General features: G+C 42.9%; 1 protein-coding gene across 8 annotated transcripts in view; it reads right to left on the reverse strand.

Moving 5' to 3' along the window:
- FARP2 (FERM, ARH/RhoGEF and pleckstrin domain protein 2) overlaps nucleotides 1-17,529 on the reverse strand; it is a 112,695-nt gene that overhangs the window by 19,269 nt on the left and 75,897 nt on the right. For 7 of the 8 annotated variants that reach the window (XM_069083363.1, XM_069083366.1, XM_069083362.1 and 4 more), the window contains 2 exons: nucleotides 14,317-14,495; nucleotides 3,629-3,658 (listed from right to left, as the gene is read on the reverse strand). In XM_069083363.1, the coding sequence (XP_068939464.1) occupies nucleotides 3,629-3,658; nucleotides 14,317-14,495 (209 nt within the window). The remainder of the gene's footprint in view (nucleotides 1-3,628; nucleotides 3,659-14,316; nucleotides 14,496-17,529) is intronic. The other variant, XM_069083367.1, reaches the window with a different exon arrangement.

Consider the following 17,529-nt stretch of genomic DNA (forward strand, 5'->3'; position numbering starts at 1 on the left):
TTCCCAATTACATGTAAAGTGGTATTAATAATAGTATATATATATATGTATATATATATATATAGATTTGAATATTTGATTTTAAAACTTTGAATTCCAGATTCATTCCCTTCCTCCCCTGTCTCCCACCCCCACTGGGAAGATAAGCAGTTCAGTATAGGTTGTACATCTGTGGCTAATGCAAAACAATAACATGGTAGATACATTGTAAAAGACTGACTATATTTCCCCCCCTCCTATCCCACCTCCCACTTGTTCTATTCTCTACTTTGATCCCATCCCTTTTCAAAAGTGGGTGCTTCCAACTTCCCTCCCCCCCAGCCTGCCTGACCTCCCTTCCATCATTCCCCCTCTCATCCCCTTCCCCCCCCACTCTCCTGGAGGGTGAGATACCCTATTTAGTGTGTATTTCATTCCCTCTTCAAGCCAAATTCAATGGGAATAAGGTTGACCCATTCCCTTTTGCCTTCCTGTTCTTCCTCTCCATTTTAACAATTTTCCCTTGCCTCTTCTATATGAGATAGTTTACCCCATTCTGTCTCCATCTCCTCTTATTATATTCCTCTCTCACCTCTTAATTTCATCTTTTAAGTATCATCCCTTCCTATTAAATTGGTCCTGTGCCCTCTATCTACATATACCTGTAAACATATATACACATTCACATATATATTCATATGCCCATATACCTTCATATATAGAAATATATATATATAATTTCTAATCCCTTCAACTACTGAGAAAAGTTTCATAAGTTACAACTATTGTTTTTCCATGTAGGAATGTAAATAGTTCAACTTTGATAAGTTCCTTATGATTTCTTTTCCCTGTTTACCTTCTCATGCTTCTCTTGCTTCTTGTATTTGAATGTCAAATTTTCTATTCAACTCTGTTTTTTTCATCAAGAATGCTTGAACGTCTTCTATTCCACTGAATGACCATATTTTCCCCTGAAACATGATACTCAGTTTTGCTGAGTAGGTGACTCTTGGTTTTAATCCCAGCTCCTTTGACCTCCAGAATATCATATTCCAAGCCCTTCGATCCCTCAGTGTAGAAGCTGCCAGATCCTGGGTTATCCTGATTGTGTTTCCACAATATTCAAATTGTTTCTTCCTGGATGCTTGTACTATTCTCTCCTTAATCTGGGAATTCCGGAACCTGGCTATAGTATTCCTAGGAGTTTTCTTTTTGGGATCTTTTTCAAGAGGTGATTGGTGGATTCTTTCAACCTCTATTTTGCCCTCTGGTTCTAAAACATCAGGGCAGTTTTCTTTGAGAACTTCCTGAAGGATGATTTCTAGGTTCTTACTTTGATCATGGCTTTCAGGTAGTCCAATAATTTTTAAATTATCTCTCCTGGATCTATTTTCCAGGTCAGTGGTTTTTCCCATGAGATATTTCACATTGCCTTCTATTCTTTAATTTGTTTGGATCTGTTTAACAGCATCTTGATTTCTCATAAAGTCATTAGCTTCCATTTGCTCCAATCTAACTCTGAAGCAATGATTCTCTTCAGTGAGCTTTTGAAATTCTTTTTCCATCTGGCAAATTTGGCTTTTTAAGGCATTCTTCTCCTCATTGCCTTTTTGAGTCTCCTTTGCCATTTGGGTTTGTCTGTTTTTTAAGGTGTTATTTTCCTCAGTCAAGCTGTTGAGTCTCATTATGTTATTTTCTTGCATTGTTCTCATTTCTCTTCCCAATTTTTCCTCCACTTATCTGCTTCTTAAGGTCCTCGGTCCTCTATGGCCTGTAACCAGCTCGTATTTTCCTTTGAAGGTTTTGGTGCAGAAGTTCTGACTTCACTGTCTTCCTCCTGTTCCATGCTTTGCTCCTTTTTGTCCCCAAAATAGGAGTCTAATGTTGGAATCTTCTGTCTGCTTTGTTTCCTTTGACTGGTCATGTAGCCCCTCAGTCACTTGACCCTTGGGCTTTCTGCCACAGTAGGACTCTGCCACCACACAGGGGAGCTTTTGTCCTAAACGCTGGGGTTTTCTCAGCTGCTGGAGGTATTGGATGGGTACCCTCTCTGAGGTCTCCACACGCTCTGGCAAGCCGGACACACACCCCAGGACCTCCACCCTAGACTGCAATCCAGATCCAAGCAGGTTAAAGCAAGAGCGATTAACCCTCAGACTGGTGCTTGGTCCCCCTACACTCTGCAGGCCAGGAGCTGAAGCTGCCACATCGCACTGGCTGGCTGTGCCGGTGTCTCAGCGGTTTCTCGCCCTAGGGGCAAAAGCCATGCAGTCCCAAAGTCCAGACTGCACTGACCTCTCACTTTGTCCTTCGCATCTATGTGTTGATAAATCTGGAAATGGCCACAGCTGCTGCTGATCTGGAGTAGCTCCTGCCAGCGGCTGGTCAGGCCCACCCTGGGGCTAAAGCCTCAGCGTAGGGCTGGGCTCGGCTGCCAGAGCAGTGCACTGGCTGATTCCTGCCGGCCTGCTGGGCTGTCCTCAGCGGGAGGTTAGCTTCTCTGTGTCATTTTGTGGGTTCTGTAGCTCCAAAGCTTTAGAGTCCCCTTTTTAGGGGCGGCCAGGTGGCTCAGTGAGTAAGAGCACCAGCCCCAGTTTCGGGATGACCTGGGGATCAAATCCGGGCTCAGATACTTAGCACCACACCCAGAAATAACTGGCCGTGTAACCTTGAGCAAGTTACTTAACCCCAATTGCTTAAATAGAGTCCCCTTTTTACATGGATTGGGGAAGGTGGAAGGTGTGTTTGATTCTTATTAACACACTTGCCCCTCAGTAGCTATACTTGGTTTTGGCTTTAAAAGATTTGACTTTGCTTCTGGAAATAGTATTTATCAAACCACACTTGGGTCCAACAGATCATATGAGAAACTAAGTTCCACCGTCCACTGGCCTTACTGCTGTCCTCACTGCTGTCCTCAGGTCCACACAAGTGGTATTACCTAAGAGACTTGCCTTAGGATAAACTCTTCTGGGTGCCTCAGGAACTTTACAGCTCTTGGAAGGGGCTTCAGAACTTGTCTTGGGCCAATGCTAGACAAGGTTCCATGGAGTTTGTGCTCCACCCATGTGGAGGGACCCAGCAGGAAACATGTTTCAATGTTTTTACAAGAACTATCAGTTAATAATAATGAAAGCCAAGATGGACAAGCTAAGCTGGTAGAGTATGAAGCATTTAAAAACATCAGACCATGCAGCAAGGAAAATCATGCTTTTATGCTCAGAAAGATGGAGACTTCCCTGTCCCAACAGAACAAAGCACCCCCTGCCAGTTTTGACCTAAGGAAAAACCCAAGGGCACTCTCAGGATATGGAAATCATCAGTACCCTTTTCACCTGCAACACTTTCTAAATGTTCACTGACACCACTGAGTGGGGGCCCCAGCAGCAGCCTGCTCTGGCCAAAACCGCAGAATTAATTCACAGACTACAAGCGAAAGTCAGAAATGCTGAGGGTGAAGAATGGAAAACTGCCCCAAAGAGGACACAAAAAGATCACTGGCAAGGAAAGCTGTACATCTCATGAATCATCACCAGAAAGACCACCCTGCACCCTGAGGCAAGCACATGACAACACATCAGCTGGCTTTCTGGACCCTAACACCAGCCCTGCTGAAACAAGCAGCAATGACCACTAGGGACTTTCATACCTTCTGAATGTTGTTGGTTCTCACCAAGTTCTATTTAAAGGGAGGGAAAAAAAACATCAGATTAAGGAAAAGAAATGCATTTGGGGAGGGGGAGAAATTCACACACACACCCAATAATGAAGGAAAAGACCAGATGAAAAGAATAACTGACTTTTATACACAAATGCAGGAAGCTTAGGAAAGTTCAACAATTAGTTATCAAATGGTTACACAGCCAGGCACTGTGCTAGGTGTTGAGAATACAAAGACAAAAATGAACTGGTCCCAAAAGCTTCATATTCAGTTGCAATTTGACAATAACGTGTACATAGAAACTAAATAAAAAGCAATTCCAAAGGGTTTAGTAACTCCCATAGCTTAGAAGTGAAAAAAACTTCGTTTTATGAGGCAGATGAATGGGTAGGGGAGATAGTCTGACAACCACCAAGAAAGGAGACTGAACATCATCTATGAGGATCAGGAAGCAGCAAGAGCATATACAGGAGAATATCCAACAAACCAGCAAAGGGCTGCCCCAGCCCCAGCCAGGCTGTCAAAGGCACAAAACCTGAAAACCCAAGAATGGCTCTCTAGAGGCTAACAGCTCTACAATAAGATGCTGGCAGGCTTTTTTGTTTTATTCTTCAACAAGCCTTGTGCAAACAGCTCCTAGTGACAGGAGAGGTCAAAGCCTTCATTCACAAGGTTAGACCCCTGGATTTCTGAGAACAAGTTTAAAAAAGGCTCATCCCCTTCTCCCAACTTGCCTGCTCTTCTAGTTACAGGCTATAGAACTTGCAAACTTCTCTCAAAATAATCCCTACCCCTTAAAGTTCCAGAACCATTGACTCTACATATAGCAAGCATCCCCTTTGTAAAAGTAGAAATAAAAAGCTCATGTTGTGTACTTTAGAGGTGGCCTAACTTGGATTTAGGAAGACCCTCATTCAAAATGGAAACACTTAGCTGATACATGTATATTCCTTCTACTGCTGCCCCATTTAGAAGATGCCCTAAGTTTTCTAACTCATTTTTCCATGAATTTTGTTCAGTTTTGCATTCTCCCTTTCGTTTATATTTCTATTAGATGTATCTAAAACGGAGACAGGAATACTGAAGTCTCTTGTCTCTACTGTGTTCTTGCTGCTCGGATGTTATCTTTATGATTTTGGATGCTAAGACATTTGAAACATAAGTTTATTATCCATATTCCTTTGTTATCTATGGTTCCTTTCAGGATAATTTTCAGGATCCAAGGAGTTCCCTTCTTTCCTTCATTTTTTCAACTTTTTTACTTTGTCAGACAGCATGATGGCAACTCTTGTTTTTTTGTATTCAACTTCAGCACAGTGATTTTTTTTCCCACCTCAGTTTTACTGTTGTGTCTTTGTTTTTAAAATGTAATTTTTATAAGCAACAGATGGTAGAGTTTTGTGGTCTTTGCCAAGGTCTTTTTCATCTTATTGGACTGTTTAATCCATTCACATTTAAAGCTGTGAGAGTCAGGCTTATGCCATCTGTTTCTAACAGCTCCCCCCCCCCAAATTATGCTTATTTTCCCTTTACCTTAATCTTTTTTAAGGTTGCCCTATTCCCACTGTCTCTCTTCCCCCACCCCTTCATTGGTTATCTTTTTTCCTTTGGAGTTTTGCTTATTAGTCCATTTTTCTCTTCTGTTTTTATCTGGTTACACAATTCTTCTCCCTTTTTCCCCCTCTCAGTCAATTCACTATTCCTATTTCTCTCCTCTTCTCCAACTAGTCATATTCATTAGTTTTTTAAATCTCATTTTTTAACCCCTTTCCAAAAAAATATTTCTCTCCATTATTTTTTGTGAATTTCCTTTTACTCCAGACCCTCATTCTCTGATTCATGACCCTATAATTATCTGGTGTTTCTCTTTTTTCTGTATTCTTCATGCAATCAAAACTTCCAAGGTATACATTCCAGGCTCTTCCCTTGAGGTAGTTTTTGCCACCACTGCCCCATGGATTCACCTTTTTCACTGTTTCACCCCCAGAACAATGTTGATTATTGCAGGTGTTAGAGAGGACAATGCCCCATAATAGGATGCCTCCTCCAATATGTCCCCAATAATGTAGCCTGCCACTATCTATAATCTCCCCTGGTTACCTTTTTTTTCCCTGACTCAAAATCTCCTGCACAGGTCCATGCTTTCCCACTCCCCCAAGGGCCAGTTGCCTCGAGGAGTTTGACCTTCCCACACATATTTCTATTGGTCTGATCCCTTTCCCCATTCATGTATGCTCCCATATTGTAATACAGTGTCACTGATTCACCTGTGGGCAGGGTGTTGCCATGTTCTGTGGTCCACCTTTTCATAGTTACCTCCATTGGACCTCTGACTGCACCTCATCTCCTCCTTGGCCCCTTGGCTGTTGCATTCACTCACTGCCCTTGCACATCTCTCGTTTGTTGTGTCTGAGAAACAAATCCTCTCTTCAGTTCTGGTTTTCTTTCTTTCTTTTTTCTTTTTGGAGGGCAATTGGGGTTAAGTAACTTGCCCAAGGTCACACAGCTAGGTTTTTTTTGTGTGTGTGCTAAGTGTCTGAGGCCGGATCCAAACTCAGGTCCTCCTGGCTCCAGGGCTGGTGCTCTACTCACTGTGCCACCTAGCCGCCCCTCTGGTTTTCTTACTGAAAATGTTTCAAATGCTTCTTTGCTACTGAACATTCAGCTTTTTGCATTTATGGCTATACTCTGATTTGTAGGGGAGGACGTCTTGGACTGTATTTTAAGCTCCAGTGCTCTTGAGAACATGTGATTCCATTCCATCCTTTTTTGACTGGGTATGAATAGTTTTGTGTTATTCAAATGTCTCATATGTATGCATGTGTCTCTGTGTGTTTGTGTGCGTGGCATATTTTTGGGGGTGCGAGGCAATCAAGATTAGTGACTTGCCCACGATCACACAGCTGGTGTCAAGTGTCTGAAGTGGGATTTGAACTCTAGCGCCACCTAGATGCCCCATCACCTAGCTATTCAAAGGTCTTTTTTTGACAGGTTGTAGAACTCATTTATGAATGGAATTGCTAAGTTTAGCTACTACCTTGGAGTTTGCAGCGTTGGACTTGGGCTTTTTTCCGTCCTTCTGGAGGTGATCTGTAACTCTTTCCAATTAGTATCATTCTCTACATTCAGGAGTCTGGCACGATTCTTCACGATTTCCTGCATTCTGGTGTTTGTGTTGCTGCTGTTCTGTCACGTTCTTCAGGGACAGCTGTGATCCTGCGACTGTGCCCACATATCATGTCTGTGGGATCTGTAGGTTTTTCTTTTCCAAAAGCGTATCTTCTCTTCATGCTCTTGCTTTTTGCTCCTCTTCTTCTAGGTTACCCTTCCCTGCTCTGTATTTGCATTCCCAATCCATTGTTCTCATCCTTTCTTTGCCACAAGATTCCAGTTTTGTTTTGTTTTTTTAACACGCTGGCCATGAATTCTGTTCTCATCATTCACATTTCTCTTTTAAACCATTCAACAAGTTGCGACTCCTCATTCAGGGTCCTGCGTCCTCTGCCGCATCAAGTGTAAGATTATTTTCCTTTGTTTGGAAGTTATTTATTCCTAGATGCTTGAACTCATTGACTAAACCTGGAGGCTGTATCTCCTTCTATTGTTAATTCTTCCCTATTGATTTATTTGCTTATATTTATTAGGGAAACTGAGTTTTCTTCCTGAGACTTTCGGTAATTTCAGGTGGTTGTTTCTCCCTCTGATTTTCTCCTATTCCCTTCCTACCTCTGTCTGCTCTGACAGTGGTTTTGTTGGGGGCTGAATCTCAGCCTCCTTCCACACGAGGCAATTCACAGATGACGAGTCTAGCTCCATAACCCAGGTGACTCCTGGGTGGTCAGAACTGGCTCCAGATGGATGCTGTGCTCTTCCCTCAGGCTCACCAATCCGACTCCCACCATGGTATCCCCTGCTTGTCTATTCCACTCCCTCTGGGTAGTCCAGAGAACTGTTTTGCTAATGCTACAGGGTGTCTGCCCCTTCCCTGTCAGGACTTCCAAGCTGAGGGTTGCCTACTAACACTGGTGTTAGAGGTGCAGCCCCTAGCAGGCTTTTGCTCCTGAAGAGCTACTGCCCCTCACTGTGTCTCTGTTGCTGCCCAAGCAAACCTCATCAGCCTGGAGCCAGGATCTCCACGGCAATGGAAAGAAGGAGGGGGGGACCAAGGCATAGAATTTGGTTTAGTCTACTTGTTGGCTGACTGGTTGTTGTCCTCTGTTCTCAGAGGACCAAAACAACAGCATGATGCTAGCATGAAGTTCACAGTGTGTACAACTGTGGCTGACCAGACCAATATGAGCCCGGAATGCTCTACCACAGGTCAGGCACAAATAGTCCCTGTGAACATTTGGGGAGGATTCTCTAAGTTTGTGTATTTCATGTTTCTTCTGAGCTACTTTAATTCTGCTTTGCTCATAAAGCATAGCACCGTCTCTGATGTGGGCATGCCAGGCTGAGCAGTCCTGGGCCAGTGTCCCCGATGCCACACAAACAATTCTAAAGTTCTCGAGAGACACCTTGAGAGTGTCCTTGTTTTACTTCTTCTGACCACCATGTGAATGCTTGCCCCATGTGAGTTTCCCCTTAAAACAGTCTTTTTGGCAAGCTTATGCTTTGCAGCTCTGGGAAGACTAGTCTGTCTGGCACAAAGGCTGACAACCCTTTTCAGGGTTGCTTTCTACCTTTGGTGTCCACCTGATCCACCTACCTTGGGGTGTCTACCTCAAGGATGTGAAGACTTTCCCTGGCAGAATGGGCAGATGAGAACAATTTGGTCTACTAATACAGCATTATTGCTGGAAATTTGGGACGTGATGGAGAGAGGAGGAGAAAGCTCAAGGTCTTGGTTTATGGATGTAACTTTTTTTTAACCTTTTTTGGTTTCTGGGTATCCTAGACCATGGAGACAGTTAAGGATGCTTTATCTTTGGCACATTTCTGTTTGGAGAGGTTTGAGAAATTGTGAGGAAGAGGGAGAATGTCTACTCCTCCATCTTGTTGCTTACACGACTCAGAAGTAACCTGGACACTTCATGTGTGACCCTTGGGAAGCCAATTATTTCTAATTCAGGCTCAGTTTCTCCGTCTGTAGAATGAGGACAACAGAATCTAGTCACAAGGTTATTGGGAGGATCCGATGAGATGCTCTGAGTAAAGAGCTTTGAAAACCCTAGCGAGCTCTACAGAATGTGAGCACAGTGTGCTGGGCTGATGCTCTTAACCATGCCCACTGATTCAACACCAGACAAACTGGGGCATTTGGACACGACTGAGTCTCTAAGGCTTTTTATCTTTCGCATTTTAAGTTCTCCATTGTTTTCTCCCCCTTCCAGACAATCACTTGAGACAGAGTCCATCCCAGGGCTCTTCCTGCCCACATCAGGGACTGCTCATTCTTGGGAGATCCAGACATGACTCTCTGAGAACTAAAAATCGATCCTTTGAACAAGTTACATTGGATACCTGCATGATCCTAACTTTTTACGCCCCTCTCTCTGCAAATATGTATGCACATCTATAGGTGAGAGAGGGACCGAGAGACAGAGAACATACACACATCACACACAAATGGAAACTGATGCTTTGGTTAAAATTTGTCCTTCTCTCCTGTTGATCAACAAAAGAGCCCTTACTGTTAAGCTTCATAACCAATCAATTTCTTGTACAGTATAGATATTTCTTATTTAATGTGTTTCATCATTTATGTAATTTTAATTAGGAAAACATTTGTATTAGAAAAAAACACGTGTAACAATGACAACAGCAAGCATGTACGTCACATGTTAAGGCTTACAATGTGCTTTATGTGTATTATTATTTCGTCCGACCCTCGGAACTCTTGCCCCTTGGAGGTAGGGGCTATTCTTACCCCCAGTTTGATAGATGAGGAAACAGAGGTTGGATGACTTTGGCCAAGATCCTGTCACACAGTACTTGCCCTTTCTCTCTTTCCCGTGTGTGCACATGCACATACACACACTCGTGAAAGGCATGTAAACCACATGTAAGTACACATGCAAACACATTTTACACATGTGCGTGTGTGTACAGTGCATATCTATATATACACACATGCATACACATACACAATGGCTTCTTGGATCCTCAATCCGCTGAAAAGCTTCCTGACACATCCGGGGCCTGTGGGGGTTCGTAAGACCTTCTCTTCTCAGAACCAAGCCCAAGGGCTATGAAAATAAGAGTGATCCCATCATTCTAAGTTCTAAGTCCTCCCTCTTGATTCCCTGAAACTTTTTCGGCAAATCTTAGAAACTGGGAGAAAAAAGGTCACAGGTCACAGATGGAAAAAGTGGATCCCCTTCTCTCTGCAGAGAAGTGACTTGTGCCCCCAGGTCCCCCTTTACTCTGGGGGGACCAGCAGGGAGCACAAAGTCAGAGACAGCACACACACCTGTCAGGACACATCCCAACTGGAGGAACCTCGGACTCCAATCAGCAGCTTTCATCTTGCCATGAGACCTCAAGCCAGTCAGCTGTACCCAAAATGTCATCCCCCTAAATTTAGCTTCAGATACACAAAGTCTTAGTGTGGGTTGGCTTTCCTTCCTCTGCAATGGCTGTGGACTTCATGGGAACCACTGAAGGTGGGGATAACCCAAGAGATAACCTCGCAAATTTTCAATTCAAAGATCCAATCCCAAGAAGATGATCTCTTCTTGGAACCAAGCTCACCCCAGCTGAACAACATGGAGCTAAGTGTGGAGTGTTCATCCCAGAGCACAGGACATTCTCCTCTGGGCTCCCACAACCATGAGGAGCCTCGGCCTTCATCGGGCCGGCACATACCTCCTTAGAGCCAGCTGTTCGTCCAGCCGCTCTCTCTGCACATCTAGTACATGACTAGCTGCTATCAGGAAGAGCAGGGAAGTAGAACACAAGACTTTCCCTAGTGTTGCCCACAGAGACCACACCAGCCAAGTGCCCTTTTCTGTAGGAGAGCCTTTCAGATGCTTAAAGACAAAATCTGAAGTTGCATTCTATTATCAAATGGAGAACATTTACTGATATTAAAGTATCGACAACTGATGGCTTCTCCTGCCATTTCCATGAGTTCCATTTAACAGAGGGAAGAAAATCCCCAGGGGAATGAGTCCAATTACAGACTACCAAGCCTCAGGGAAACACCAGTGAAGGAGAAATAGTTCCCCAAATCCCAAATTGGAGATGGAGGGGCTTCAAGGAGCCATCTAGTCCAACCATCCACACACACATAATTCCACAGGAGGAATTTGGGCTGGGAATTTCCTGGAGCCTCTCCTAAGTAGTTCTTGCTCAGACACAGGGACAAAGATTTCATGGAATTTTTGGCTAAATGAGACCCTAAAAATCAACTAGCCTAACCTCCTTATGCTACGGAAAAAGAAACCAGGGCCCAGGGAGTAAAAAACCCAGGAGTGAATGTGGCCTTAGCTGTCACTTGATCTCTCACAGCCTCAGTTTCCTCCTCTGACACCAAAGCACTGAACAAATGGGAGGAGGAATTGCTCAAGGCCACACAGCAGTCCGCAGAGAGGCTGGAACCCTAGACTCCCAGGGGAGTACTGACCAAGCCTGGCCCTGTGCCCTTATCAAATACTTGGTAAACAGTTGCTTTCTGGTCATGATGTGCACCCAAGGTCAGCACCTTCTCAGCACATCAAGGACACAATCCTAAGGAGGCCCAGAGCTAGGGTCCGAGCTCCTTGTCCCCAGAGAACAGGCCCTGGAGCCAAAGAACTGACACCCTGATGGAGGCTGCAGGACAAAGTGGGGGAGGCAACAGAGGGTGGGAAGAACACAGCCCATCAAAAGCCAGGGCCACAAAATTATCCCACAGTACTCAAGGGAAGAGAAATGAGGACACTCCCCTTCACTCTTATGGAGAAGAGAGGTCCACAGGTAATCCATGGGGCACAGGTTCAATATAGCAATCAGCTGTGTTAACTTTTTTCCCCTCTAGAAACGACTATTTGTCCTATGTAACGGCTCTCTAGGAGAGAGGAATACTTGGATTAAGTATGGTGACATGAGACAGAAAATATCAGTAACAACTTACTTAAAAATACAGCATACAAAGCTGTTCTGCCTTTCTTTAAAAAGTGATTACCATAAACAGGCAAACTACCAGAAGTTACTGTGATAACAAAAGTAAATTTCAGGCAGAAACTCTGTTTACAAGGGCCTTCTACGAGCCCTGGAAATGAATAAAAAGCCAGCTCCGTCATATTTACACATACACTGTAACCAAGACAACACAAGTTCCAAGCTAAATTGTTATGAAAAATGTTATTGCTGACAGATTTGCTATAATCTCAACTGCAGGAACAGATGTTCCTTAGTTCCTGAAAAAAAAAAAGTTTCCTATCCCTGCAAATGGGAAATGAAATTTGGACTCGGCCTTGTGGAGGTGACAGTTTGGCCAATCCAGGATGCTCTGAGGTTGTTTGCACATGGAGTCACTAGTGGGGCACTGTCACAGTTTGGGCTGGACATGATAACCTCTTAAGGTCCTCCTAGCTTGGGAGCCTGTGGAAATATTCCCTAGGACACAGGATCCTTAAGAACTGTACTAAGTGGGGCTGTTTGGCCTCTGTCTTTCTGGACTTCCTAAAGACAGGAAATTCTGTGCAATCCCCCTGCATCTTACTACAAGTAGTGAAAAACTGGCATTCATCTTATTTCTAATTACTAGACCTACGAAGTCTATACACATTTACAGAGGAAAAGACACTCATCCAACCCTATCCTCTGCCCAACCATTTTCCATCCTGGGTGGATAACAAGATCCATTCTGTCTCAGAAGAGCCACAGTCCTCGTCTTTCTGCATCATTTACTGACAACAGCTGCTGGGTAGTCAAGGCAGGCAGCATTTCCTGTAGCACCTTCTGACCCACTGGGCACATGGGACCATTTATCTGACCCATTCTGTGAGAAATGTAGGTGACAGAGAAATTTCTACAATTGCTTTTTATTAATTTCAGAAAGTAAATAAATTAAAAATTTAAATAATGAATATGCAAACACAAAATAAAATGCAATAAAAATTCAAAAATTCTATTCTCCCCTGCTCCTGTCCCCCCCCCTCCAAAAAAAGCTTTCCTATGGTGTGCTTTGCTTTTCCTGTTAGGGATGTGAAGAGAGAAAATATCCTAGCTAAAGCAAGTGCCAAAGTACTGGGTTGGTAGAACAATGAGGAAAGAGCTCCCTAGAGCAAGGGAAAAAAAATCATGGGAAGTCCATTTATGGTTTTTCTGCCTTAGAATGGTCAAACTTTTCAGGAAGTAAAATCTACAGAAAGAGAATTTTAGGACTGAAAGGAGTTTTAGAAATCACCAATCCCAATCCCTCCATATCCCAGAGGGAGCCAAAGGGTACTACTGGGCACTGAGCGCTGGACCTGGAGACAGAAGAGTTGAAATCTCATTTATCTGCCTCAATGTCCTCAACTGTGAAATGGGGATCATAATAGGGCCTAGCTCCCAGAGTTAGTTGAGAAAATATTTATAAAGCACTGAACATGGTGGCAGGCACGCTACCCAGCAGGCAATAAATGGATGCTAATTGTGCCTTCCCCCTCCTACCCCTCTGGGTCCAAGGAGGCTGCCTCACATAAGATTCCATGCAGGGTGAGTAGAAACCCATCCCTCCCAGAACCCAAATGCACGATGGTCATTTCCACAGTGCCAACTGCCCGGGAAACCCTCTGGGTGCCCTCTTTGTTCTCTCACTTCAGCGTCCATCGCATCCGCAAGGAAGAAAAGTGAAGTCCTCGTCCACCTCACAGCTCAGAAGAAACACAAAGTGAGCATGGAAACATCCCCTCCCAGCTCAAAGGCCACACTCTCAGCTCTCCTCTGCCAGTATGCCACAGGCATATCAGCACAGACCGCTGGACACTCTGCATGCTTCTTTTCATGCTGCCGTCTCCCTCATTCCCCACTTGTCTCATGCGTTTGTTTGAACTCTGCTGATAAAACTCTCTTCAGGATCTCTTGCTCTTAATCTGACAGAGTAAAATGTTGGTCAGGCCAAGGGGATACCACAGCGTGCTGAGCACTGGATCTGGAGGCAGGAAGACCTGAGTTCAAATTCAGCCTTACACACTCATTAGCTGTGTGGCCCTTATTAAGTTTCTTAATCTCTCTCTGCTTCCATTTCCTGATCTGTAAAATGGAGATGATGACAGCACCTCCCTTCCAGGATGGCTGTGAAGATCAAACGAGATTATAATTGGAAAGCACTTAGTCCAGTGCCTGGCGTACAGTGGGCGTCACATAAATGCTTGTCTTTTTCCTTCTACTCAACACGCTCTCAGGTAACTTGGAAATGATTTCAGCAGAACACACTGAACAGATGCTGAGCATTAGAACACTTCCCCACCAGCTGCTCTCAGTGGAGGGCTGCCCCTGGGGGCAGGGAAGGCCCCTCCCTGGCACAGCAGGGGACCAGGCGCTTCCTGCACCCTCCCTCCACCTCCTGGCTCGAGGGCAGGTGGGAAGGCTGAAATGGAGCATGAGCATTTATAATAGAACATGGCGTCTTCCAAACCAATTTCATACTAAACACGTCTATGTAGAAGCAAAGCCGAATAGAGGTCAAGAATTACACAGTAAATAGAGTTTACACTCTGGGCAACATTCCTTGTTTGGGAATATTACATAGTTATCATTCCTACCTGGTGTTTTGTTTCCTCCTCATCTTCAACTCTGACACAATCAGCATCACCTAGGACAGGGCTTAGGAGAGGGGATGAACCCTGTCCAGTTGGGCTCAGAGACACCTGAAATGTTGGGTTCAAACTCAGTGAACTCTTCAACGTGAAGGGAGAAAGCAGAGAGCTGTCCTCCGAGAGGCCTGCAAGTGGAACAGGAGGGGAGGGTGAACTGAGAAAGGTGTTATGGTGATGGTTTATTTTTAAAGGAGGGGAAACAGCAGAAGGGAAATGTGTGAATGGTTAAATAAACTATGATACAATAATGTCATGAAATAAGCTAATAGCACCAAAAAGTCATAACTATGAGGAAAGGGAGGCAGAAAAGAGATTAAACATCCTGACTCTACAGAAAAAATATGGACACCGAGAGAGGTGGAGCAATGGGCAGAAGGACCTAAGACATAGGTCCAGCAAGCAAGAAGTCATTACAGACATGCTGTACAGAGAAACTGATTTTCAGGACAATGAGCTGTAAATGGATGTTTATCCAGTTTGGTTGTTTCAAGGGCAAACTAGGTTGTAGAATTTTTTAAATTAATGAAAAGATTTTAAAAGACCATTATTTATTAAGATTACTATGAAAAACTTGTGGTTGCTTTCTTTTTACTAAAATATTTCTGAGGATTTATTCAAAACCTTAAATATAATCACAAAGAGGAGAGAACAATGCAGCAGAAAACCATTTGACCGGGATGAAGGTAAAGATTATTTGGTTTCCTCTGAGATGTCTGCTGAAGATGTTATACCTCAGTTCCTAGAAGGGGATAAAGAACTTGCGAAAGAAATGACATAATTATTACAAGAGTAAGAAGAGGAAGGCCCACGTCCCCAAAACAAGAAGCCTAAGAAATGAGGAATGTTTTGTGCTTGGTCAGAAAAAGCCCTTTTGTTTATTTAGTCTTTCTTTGTATCTGCAGCACTTGGTCCTGGTACGTTAGAAGCATTTAATAAGTATCTGTTGTTGAAGATAAAGTGACACAATAATGACAGGTCAAGAGACATCAGGATATTCAAATATCTGCACAATAAACTGCACTTGCTCCATTCATTCAATTTTATTTCAATCCATTTTTTCTAGTACCTGGAGTATTCCACTTCTTTTTTGTTGACAGTTCACATGGTTAATAAAATTTCTTCCACTGGTTTCCATTTACTGAAAAACCAAACTGATGACCATCAACATAAATGTTAATGGTAGAAAGTCAACTAATGGCACAAATATTTCAACTGACATTTTTGGGTGAAAGAAGAGGTCTCACACTGCCCTCTAAAAATACATGAAGTCTACATGTGAATTTTAAAAGGAAAGCTCTATTTCTATTCTTTTCCTACACGAATCAAGATTAAAAAAAAAACACTTTTAGATATTGTCCCAATTGCTACTAAAGCAATTAGTAAAATGTATAACTTTTTGTTCAAAACTTTAGGGAAAAAAGTTTTAACATCATTTAAAAAACTCTTGAATTTCCAACTTTCCTATTATTTTTGTTAACTTCTAGTCTCACTGTTCCCAGTAACAAGCCTCTCTCAGCTCCCAAGTTCTGGCATGGTAGCTGCCTTCCTTTGGTGCAAGGGCTGAAGTCTACCCAGGCTTAGTTCTATAGCCACTAAGAGCATCTTTTGGAACAAAGACTGTTTTCAAAATTTACAGCACTTCTATGTGTACCTACAGAAACATCTAATATATGTAACCAGGTAAAAAAAGTGTACAATGTGTGGCCAATGCAATCCAGGCCAGCAAGATGGATAGGGTGAATGAATTTATTTATTGAGTTTTTTAGTTTTGTTCATCAGTTTTAAGCTGAACAATTTCAGTAAATATAAATCAGCAGCAGCAAGAAGTCTTTATTTTCACACTGACAAATTCAGATATCTAAAGAAGACTGTAACTGAATTAGAAAAGATTCAGCTTGTCAAAATACCTGCAGCATAGCTATAAATGCTTGATAAAAAGCCCACTTTGTTCAACTGTAATCATTTTGAGTTATACTATCTTATGATAAAAAACCATTCACTAAAAATCAGTTTATTGGAATTGGACTTGTGTGAGTTACATATTTAAATTAAAATCAATTGGTAGCTTAATACAGGGGCAACAACAAAAAAGCGCCTCCTCTTCTCCCTTCTCCTTCCCCCCACGAAGGAAAGGTGCTTTTCTCATAGTTAACAGGCTCATATTTATCATAATCATGGCTTTGCCCTACTCTGCTCCCCAATAAAAGCCAGTGTGCTCAGCAATCAAGAAAAGGAAGGCATTCCCAGCAGGGTCACTAAGTCCAAGGCTGGCCTTGTGCAGATGGCATACTCTACTGGGGCTGATTCATCACCCTTGTGAAACCAGATGAACAGAGCAGTCTTCTTGACAAAGCTCTCAGTTAAAGCCCCTTCTCAGTCTAAAGTCCAGTGATCTTATATCAAGATCTGTTCCCTCTTTAATGAGCCAAAATTACAAAAAAAGTGCAACTTTTCCATTTCTACTTTAGCAACAGAAAGCAAAACAAAGAACCAAGCAGTTAAATGTTGTCCTTACAACCATCACTGCTTAAAAGGAAAGATTCGAGATATTTTATAATCACTTCAAGTGTGTACATGTGAATCCACTTTGTCCACTGGCTAGAGTCCATAAATTCTTCTCCTTAGTGGATGAGGAAAAAAGAGGCAGTGATGAGTGGGGCTGGAGGGGAAAGGAGGGGAGGATGGGAACTGGATCTCTGGTTTCATTTCATAGCTAAGGCCCTAGTGAGGAAACGCCCTCCAATGCAGAAAGGGGCCTTCTCTGAAACTTACAGTCTTAGGGAGTTGCCTAGTGGGTCACACAGCCCAGGAAGATTTCTGTTTTGCTAAAAGAGACATTCTCCAAAGATAGTTGGTGTTCATTAATTTATGTTTCACCTAAATCCAACATTTAAATAGAGCAACTAGCATGGATGCTTACTTTTAGTTAGAAAAATTTTTAATTGACAGCAAAAATTTAAAGTGTAAATAAAATTGAAGTAGGAATATTTAAGAGGGCAATTATTTCAAAGACTCTCAAAATTTGCTCACATACAATTAACAGGCTTCCAAAAATACAGTCTTACTATTCATCAAAACGGGTCTCTGGAGACCCTCTATTGAGGCAAGTTTGAATGAAAGACCTTGGTTTATTTAATGAGTTACTTTAATACCAAATAA

This window comes from Petaurus breviceps, unplaced genomic scaffold, assembly GCF_028583685.1.
Source record: "Petaurus breviceps papuanus isolate PSGF00001 unplaced genomic scaffold, PetGlider_PUasm1.0 173, whole genome shotgun sequence".
Lineage (NCBI taxonomy): Eukaryota > Metazoa > Chordata > Mammalia > Diprotodontia > Petauridae > Petaurus > Petaurus breviceps.